This window comes from Narcine bancroftii, chromosome 9 (genome assembly GCF_036971445.1).
Source record: "Narcine bancroftii isolate sNarBan1 chromosome 9, sNarBan1.hap1, whole genome shotgun sequence".
NCBI classification, from domain to species: Eukaryota; Metazoa; Chordata; class Chondrichthyes; order Torpediniformes; family Narcinidae; genus Narcine; species Narcine bancroftii.
The window spans coordinates 34,011-42,395 of NC_091477.1; the positions used below are offsets into that span (position 1 = coordinate 34,011).

An 8,385-nucleotide genomic window follows, 5' to 3' on the forward strand; every position below is an offset into this window, starting at 1 on the left:
AGCTGTCTTGAATTGGCCACCACTGCCTAAGCAAGAATGAACTGGGAGATCTCACACTTGCTCCTTCACAGGTGAGACCTCCCTGTTCATTGGAGCTCCATATTATCCATCTTGCTCTATTTTGTTAACCTTAATCAAGTCTCCTCTCATTCTCCGACACTCCCATGAAAAATAAAAATCATGTATCCTGTAGTTCGCGAGTCCGGACACCAGGTGGTGGTATTATACCTAGATCTCTCTCCCTCGCTTCATGCATGCAGTACTCGGTGTGAACATGCGGTGGCAGCACTTTACAGCCCTTGCAATCTGCAGCTTGGACAGGAGATGGTTGCTTTGCACCTCGTGGGCTCTTGCACCAAGATTGAAGATTTGGAGATTTCCCATTGATTGGCAGAGAACATACACGACATCACATCCAACCCTGAGATTCCCTTTTTCCTGTGGACACGGCCGAATTCCCACGCATGGGTCGTGCAAAAATAAACGGTTCAGTGGAAACCTGGAAAGATAAAAGAATTGAAAACAAAGAAAATCAATAAAGTGCTGCAAGAGTCCTGAAATGAGTTCCTGATTGAGTCTGAAGGTGGAGGGGGAGCAGCTTTCCTGAACCTGGGGGTGTGAGTCTTGAGGCTCCTTGTGCTCCAATTGTTGCTTTGGTCTGGGCTTCTGTCCTTTTGCCTAGATTCTCATCCTCTGCTTTTTCAGTCTGAACCTTGCCATCAGCCCCAGGAATAAAAACGTGGAGATATGGATCGGAATTCTTTCTGGCTGGGTACACGTTGTAACACGGAGCCTGGAGCACCTCAAACACTGCTCTCATCCTCGTGTGTTCACGGCTAGAGACGAGAACAAATCTGGTCCTTAGCCACTGATAAATCCATCTCCAGGATGCTGGCACTTTATTCCTGTGTGTTTGCTTTGAACCTTGCTTCGTGCTAGGGCTTTGAATTAAGAATTTTTCATTATTTTTTTCCTTTTGAATTGAATATTACAATATATGCTAATGCACTTTTCAAATTGTTTAACAATGGAAACAATATTTTAAAGAAAAATCTGTAGATTTCACCACCTGAGGTGGAGGAACTAAACTGTGGTTTCGGTGGGTCCATGCCCAGGGGTATTCGGATTATTTTAAACAGGACCGTCTTCCAATGTCTGCAGCGGAACTGGCAGAAAGAGGATTAGGCTGTCGGTGTCATTGTTAATGACGTCTCATTCCAGCACAGAAACCTTCCAGTCTGTGGTGAACTGATTTTCTCATCCCACTGACCAGCACCCATTTCATATCCCTTCATACCCCTCCCATCCATGCCCATATCCAAATGCTTTCTGCAGTTAAGCCATTTCTGAATCCACACATCCATAGATCCGAAGCCTTATGACTTAGTGTGTGAAGCCTATCAAATGCCTCACCAAAATGAAGACAAACCTCATCCTCTGCCAGACCTTCATCCATTCCTTTTAGTAACACTTGATGGTTGAGGTCAGGGGTCCCCAAACGGGTCAGACTGTCCTCATAGCATCCCTGATCCCTCATTGACCTCAACGCCAGGAATCCTGGCGCTGGATGGGGTGGGGGGAACATCACTGCCGCATCTACTTGAGGAACAGAGAGTCCTGTGGAAAAGTGGAACCTTTCTATTATTGGCCCTGACCACCCGTCTCACTTGCAGGTCCCCATCCCCAGCCCCCTCACATCGCTCACAAACTTCCCGCTCATTCCCATCCAAGGGTCCCCGACCCCCTCACACTCACTGGTCCTCCTCACCCTCGCAGATCCCAAACCCCGTCACCGTTCTGGGTCCTCAACCTCCTGAGCTTCACGGTTCTACCTCAGGCTCTCAGGTCCCCCTCACCCTTCTGGGCCCCCCTCCCTCCTCCCCCCTCAGCCTCACGTGTCTCCGATCCCCGCTCACCCTTCTGGGTTCCCGACAACCCCTCAGCCTAGAGGATCGCCGACACCCCTCTCACCCACGCAGGTCCCCAACACCCCTCACCCATCTGGTTCCCCCCTCACCCATCTGGTTCCCCCTCACCCTTCTGGTTCCCCCTCACCCTTCTGGTTCCCCCTCACCCTTCTGGTTCCCCCTCACCCTTCTGGTTCCCCTCAACCTTCTGGTTGCCCCTCCCTCCTCAGCCTCACCGGTCCCTGATGCCCCCACACCTTTCTAGGTCCCAACCACCCTCAGCCTCGCGGGGCCCAACCACCCTCAGCCTAGCGGGGTCCAACCACCCTCAGCCTCGCGGGGCCCCGACACCCATCAGCCTCGCGGGTGCCCGACCCCCCCTCAGCCTCATGGGTCCCCGACCCTCGTGAGCCACGTGGGGCCCGACCCCCTAAGCCTCACGGGTCACCCCCTCAGCCTCGCGGGCCCCGACCCCCCTCAGCCTCACCTGGCACAACGCCCCTCAGCCTCGCGGGACCCAACACCCCACAGCCTCGCGGGGCCCAACCCCCCACAGCCTCGCAGAGCCCAACACCCCACAGCCTCGCGGGGCCCAACCGCCTTCAGCCTCGCGGCCACCGACCAACATCAACCTCGCGGGTCCCCGACCGACCTCAGCCTCGCGTGTCCCCGACCACCCTTAGCCTCGCGGGTCCCCGACCCCACTCAGCCTCACGCTTCCCCCTCCCCCCAACAGCCTCACGGACCCCGACCCCCCTTCAGCCTCGCGGGTCCCCGACTACCACACCCTAATGTCACCCCGATCCAAACTCCCTCACGGTTCCCCGGACCCACCTCACAACCATCCCTCTGCACGTTCCCCTCCGAGCTCCGGCCGCCCCAGACACAAACGGCGATCCGTGGAAACTCCGTCCTCTCTGGTCTCGCTCCCAAAATGCCTCGATTCTCACCCGTGAAGAACCGACACGAACCTCTCTCTCCCTCCCGCTCGCCAACTACTCCTCCAAAGGCGGGAAAGATCAACAACATGGCGGCCTCCAGGGGTCGCTCTCGCGAGAGCTTTGGCCACCCCTGCACGGGATCTCTTCTCCGCCACCCCGAGCCCCTGTATGGAGCCCTTTGGAGCCCCCTCTGTCCTGAGAACCTCGACCCACTGGGGAAGGGTCCAAGAGTTGCCTCGGGCCTCCAGTCCATCTCCCCTTCAGGCTGCACATTTCCACATCAGGACCTGCACCACATTCCCCCACAAGATTCCAGTCCATCCCACCTCCACCACCTTGGCCCAAAGCTCATTCCACGCTCCCACCCCCCTCTGAGGGAAAAAAAATCCCCCTTCAATCTCAATCCATGTCCTCCTCTTTGAATCTCTCCCACTCTTCTTGGTAACAGCCTGTCCCCATGGACACGATCTGTCCCCACTCACAATTTTCAAATCTTCCTCAATCTTCTACGGTCCAGGGAATAAAGTCCCAGCCTGTCCAACCTTCCCCTGGAACTCAAACCCCGAAAGCCAGACCACCTTCTTGTCCCTCTCCTCGATGCGCTCTCATTCCTATCCTTCCTCTCCTCCGGCCACCCAAACGGCACACAATGTTCCCCAGTTGGCCTCACCCAGGCCTTGTCCAACTTCCTCGTAGCCTCCCACCTCCTGCACTCAATCCTCTCATTTCTGAAGGCCAAAATACCAGAAGCATTCTTCACCCCCCCACCCCCCCCCCCCCCATCTCTACATGGGACTCCACTTTCGGGCAGTTCTGTATCACAGTTCCCCAATCCCTTTGTTTGACAACACTCCTCAATGGTCTGCCATTTAACATTCAAACTCTTACGTTTTAAGAATCAATTGCAGAGATCCATGGATGTGGGAAGTCAGGAGGGTTAGGGACTGGCTGCAGGTCGATGAGACTGGCAGAATGATATTTCACCATGGATGAGAAGGGCCGAAGGGTCTCTTTTCTTTGCTGTGGGGTTTCTAGGGTAGAGTTCACACCATTCTCAGGAAGGAGGATGAGCAGACAATGTCATGGTCCATGGGTAGGAAAGTTGATGAGATCCTGCCAGGAGAGATGAGAGATGAGAGAGTTAAGTGCGAAGGTGAAGGGCACAACCAAGGGGTCTCTCTCTGTCTGTTTGTGTGCGTGTGTAACTACGTCTGTGTGTTTCTCTCTATGTCTGTGTGTGTGTCTCTCTCTGTCTGTCTCTCGGTCTGAGTGTGTCTCTGTCTCTGTGTCTGACTCTGTCTGTGTCTCTCTCTGTCTGTGTGTGTCTCTCTCTCTGTGTATCTCCCTCTGTGTGTGTGTCTCTGTGTCTGTTTGTGTGTCTCTGTCTGTCTGTTTGTCGCTCTGTGTGTGTGTCTCTCTCTCCCTCTGTGTCACAATTTGTGTCTCTCTGTCTGTATATGTGTGTGTGTCTCCCTGTCTATGTCTCTGTATCTGAGTCTCTGTATCTGAGTCTCTGTGTGTGTGTGTGTCTCTCTCTCTGTCTGTGTCTTTCTCTCTCTCTGTCCCTCTCTCTGTGTGTCTCTCTCACTCTGTGTTTCTCTCTCTGTGTCTCTGTGTGTGTTTCTATATCTGTGTCTCTGTCTCTGTGTGTGTCTCTATGTCTGTCTCTCTGTGTCGTGTGTTTGTCTCTGTGTGTGTGTGTGTCTGTCCTCATAGCATCCCTGATCCCTCATTGACGTCAACGCCAGGAATCCTGGCGCTGGATGGGGTGGTGGGAACATCACTGCCGCATCTACTTGAGGAACAGAGAGTCCTGTGGAAAAGTGGAACCTTTCTATTATTGGCCCTGACCACCCGTCCCCCTCACATCGCTCACAAACTTCCCGCTCATTCCCATCCAAGGGTCCCCGACCCCCTCACACTCACTGGTCCTCCTCACCCTCGCAGTTCCCAAACCCCGTCACCGTTCTGGGTCCTCAACCTCCTGAGCTTCACGGTTCTACCTCAGGCTCTCAGGTCACCCTCACCCTTCTGGGCCCCCCTCCCTCCTCCCCCCTCAGCCTCACGTGTCTCCGATCCCCGCTCACCCTTCTGGGTTCCCGACAACCCCTCAGCCTAGAGGATCGCCGACACCCCTCTCAGCCACGCAGGTCCCCAACACCCCTCACCCATCTGGTTCCCCCCTCACCCATCTGGTTCCCCCTCACCCTTCTGGTTCCCCTCAACCTTCTGGCTGGCCCTCCCTCCTCAGCCTCACCGGTCCCTGATGCCCCCTCACCTTTCTAGGTCCCAACCACCCTCAGCCTCGTGGAGTCCAACCACCCTCAGCCTCGCGGGGCCCCGACCCCCATCAGCCTCGCGGGTGCCCGACCCCCCCTCAGCCTCATGGGTCCACGACCCTCGTGAGCCACGTGGGGCCCGACCTCCTCAGCCTCACGGGTCACACCCTCAGCCTCGCGGGCCCCGACCACCCTCAGCCTCGCCGGGACCCAACGCCCCTCAGCCTCGTGGGACCCAACGCCCCTCAGCCTCGTGGGACCCAACGCCCCTCAGCCTCGCGGGGCCCAACCCCCCACAGCCTCGCGGGGCCCAACCCCCCACAGCCTCACGGGGCCCAACCCCCCACAGCCTCGCGGGGCCCAACCCCCCACAGCCTCGCGGGGCCCAACCCCCCACAGCCTCGCGGGGCCCAACCCCCTTCAGCCTCGCGGCCCCCAACCGACCTCAGCCTCGCGGGTCCCCGACCGACCTCAGCCTCGCGTGTCCCCGACCCCCCTTAGCCTCGCGGGTCCCCGACCCCACTCAGCCTCACGTTTACCCCTCCCCCCAACAGCCTCACGGACCCCGACCCCCCTTCAGCCTCGCGGGTCCCCGACTACCACACCCTAATGTCACCCCGACCCAAACTCCCTCATGGTTCCCCGGACCCACCTCACAACCATCCCTCTGCACGTTCCCCTCCGAGCTACGGCCGCCCCAGACCCAAAGGGCGACCCGTGGAAACTCCGTCCTCTCTGGTCTCGCTCCCAAAATGCCTCGATTCCCGCCCGTGAAGAACCGACACAAACCTCTCTCTCCCTCCCGCTCGCCAACTACTCCTCCAAAGGCGGGAAAGATCAACAACATGGCGGTCCCCAGGGGTCGCTCTCGCGAGAGCTTTGGCCACCCCTGCACGGGATCTCTTCGCCACCACGAGCCCCTGGATGGAGCCCTTTGGAGCCCCCTCTGTCCTGAGAACCTCGTCCCACTGGGGAAGGGTCCGAGAGTTGCCTCGGGCCTCCAGTCCATCTCCCCTTCAGGCTGCACATTTCCACACCAGGACCTGCACCACATTCCCCCACAAGATTCCAGTCCATCCCACCTCCACCACCTTGGCCCAAAGCTCATTCCACGCTCCCACCCCCCTCTGAGGGAAAAAAAATTCCCCTTCAATCTCAATCCATGTCCTCCTCTTTGAATCTCCCCCACTCTCCTTGGAAACAGCCTGTCCCCATGGACACGATCCGTCCCCACTCACAATTTTCAAATCTTCCTCAATCTTCTACGCTCCAGGGAATAAAGTCCCAGCCTGTCCAACCTTCCCCTGGAACTCAAACCCCGAAAGCCAGACCACCTTCTTGTCCCTCTCCTCGATGCGCTCTCATTCCTATCCTTCCTCTCCTCCGGCCACCCAAATGGCACACAATGTTCCCCAGTTGGCCTCACCCAGGCCTTGTCCAACTTCCTCGTAGCCTCCCACCTCCTGCACTCAATCCTCTCATTTCTGAAGGCCAAAATACCAGAAGCATTCTTCACCCCCCCACCCCCCCCCCCCCCCATCTCTACATGGGACTCCACTTTCGGGCAGTTCTGTATCACAGTTCCTCAATCCCTTTGTTTGACAACACTCCTCAATGGTCTGCCATTTAACATTCAAACTCTTACGTTTTAAGAATCAATTGCAGAGATCCATGGATGTGGGAAGTCAGGAGGGTTAGGGACTGGCTGCAGGTCGATGAGACTGGCAGAATGATATTTCACCATGGACGAGAAGGGCCGAAGGGTCTCTTTTCTTTGCTGTGGGGTTTCTAGGGTAGAGTTCACACCATTCTCAGGATGGAGGATGAGCAGACAGATGTCATGGTCCACGGGTAGGAAAGGTGATGAAATCCTGCCAGGAGAGATGAGGGAGTTAAGTGCGAAGGTGAAGGGCACAACCAAGGGGTCTCTCTCTGTCTGTTTGTGTGCGTGTGTAACTACGTCTGTGTGTTTCTCTCTATGTCTGTGTGTCTGTCTCTCGGTCTGAGTGTGTCTCTGTCACTGTGTGTCTCTCTGTGTCTGAGTGTGTCTCTGTGTCTGTGTCTCTGTGTCTGACTCTGTCTGTGTCTCTGTCTGTGTGTGTCTCTCTCTCTGTGTATCTCCCTCTGTGTGTGTGTCTCTGTCTGTCTGTTTGTCGCTCTGTGTGTGTGTCTCTCTCTCCCTCTGTGTCACAATTTGTGTCTCTCTGTCTGTATGTGTGTGTGTCTCTCTGTCTATGTCGCTGTATCTGAGTCTCTGTGTGTGTGTCTCTCTCTCTCTGTCTGTGTCTTTCTCTCTCTCTGTGTGTCTGTCTCTCTCTCTCTGTGTTTCTCTCTCGGTGTGTGTTTCTATATCTGTGTCTCTGTCTCTGTGTGTGTCTCTCTGTCTATGTCTGTCTCTCTGTGTCGTGTGTTTGTCTCTCTGTGTGTGTGTGTCTGTCTCTCTGTGTCGTGTGCGTGTCTCTTTCTCCGTCTGTGTGTGTCTCTTGTCTGTCTCTCTCTCTCTGTCTGTGTATGTTTCTGTGTGTGTCTCTCTCTGTGTGTCTGTCTGTGTGTGTGTGTCTGTCTCTCTGTTTCTGTGTGTGTGTGTGTCTGTCTGGGTATGTGTGTGTCGCTCTCTCTCGGTGTCTCTAATATTTATTCATTACCCACCATTATCCATCCCTACTGGTGGTGCGGGCTTTGTTCCCCAAGGCGTCTGTATTGGCTGTCCATAGACCATCTCTGCCCCAACGCATTCCTCAGTGTCACCTGCATTAAAATCAAGATGGCATCAGCACCTTTTTGGGCACTTTTAGCCGTGTTTCCTCAGTTGTTCTGGCCAGTTTTGTGTTTCGTTCACACATTCCTGCTGCCTGGGGTTCACGGCACTCGTGGAAGATCGCCAGTTCCTGAAACAATTCTTCATTTATCTTATTTGTAACATTTTTACATTTAATTTAACATATGCATTAAAAAACTTAAATTTCTTATTTGAAAATAAGATAAAATTAATGCATAGTAATTCAAAAAGTAACCCCTCCCACAGCTGCCCAATAGAAAACAATAAAGAGAGAAAACATCTAGATAGTATTTATAAAAATTGACCAAAACTCTCAAATAAAATCTTGCTTTTCTTGGTTTTAGGAGTCAGAAAGTTCGTGTTGGGTGATTACAATTTAATTCCTACAATTGGTAAATACACATCCCAAATCTTCAAAAGAGAAATTCAAATTTGTTCCGTGAATTCGATGTAATTATTTCGTGGGAATCAATGGCCTA

The 8,385-nt window shown here is 54.5% G+C and overlaps 1 protein-coding gene and 1 long non-coding RNA gene across 2 annotated transcripts; one reads left to right on the plus strand and one right to left on the minus strand.

Moving 5' to 3' along the window:
* Nucleotides 1-1,567: 1,567 nt before the first annotated feature.
* Nucleotides 1,568-3,372, plus strand: LOC138742942 (proline-rich protein 2-like). Its single transcript, XM_069897820.1, has 5 exons — nt 1,568-1,572; nt 1,674-1,845; nt 2,173-2,598; nt 2,776-3,014; nt 3,297-3,372. Exons 1-5 carry the CDS (start codon nt 1,568-1,570, stop codon nt 3,370-3,372), a joined length of 918 nt encoding a protein of 305 aa, XP_069753921.1.
* Nucleotides 3,373-3,745: 373 nt separating this feature from the next.
* On the minus strand, nt 3,746-7,837 carry LOC138742793 (uncharacterized). The gene is made up of 3 exons (XR_011344409.1): nt 7,777-7,837; nt 6,773-6,998; nt 3,746-3,961 (listed from the first exon to the last, which is right to left on the minus strand). It is a non-coding gene; the product is annotated as an uncharacterized lncRNA (long non-coding RNA).
* Between the last annotated feature and the right edge of the window lie 548 nt (nt 7,838-8,385).

Coding starts and splice junctions, on each gene's coding strand:
- LOC138742942 (XM_069897820.1), top strand. Junction 1,846..2,172: donor GTTCTACCTCAGGCTCTCAG/GTCCCCCTCACC, acceptor ACACCTTTCTAG/GTCCCAACCACCCTCAGCCT. Junction 3,015..3,296: donor CTCCGCCACCCCGAGCCCCT/GTATGGAGCCCT, acceptor TCTTGGTAACAG/CCTGTCCCCATGGACACGAT.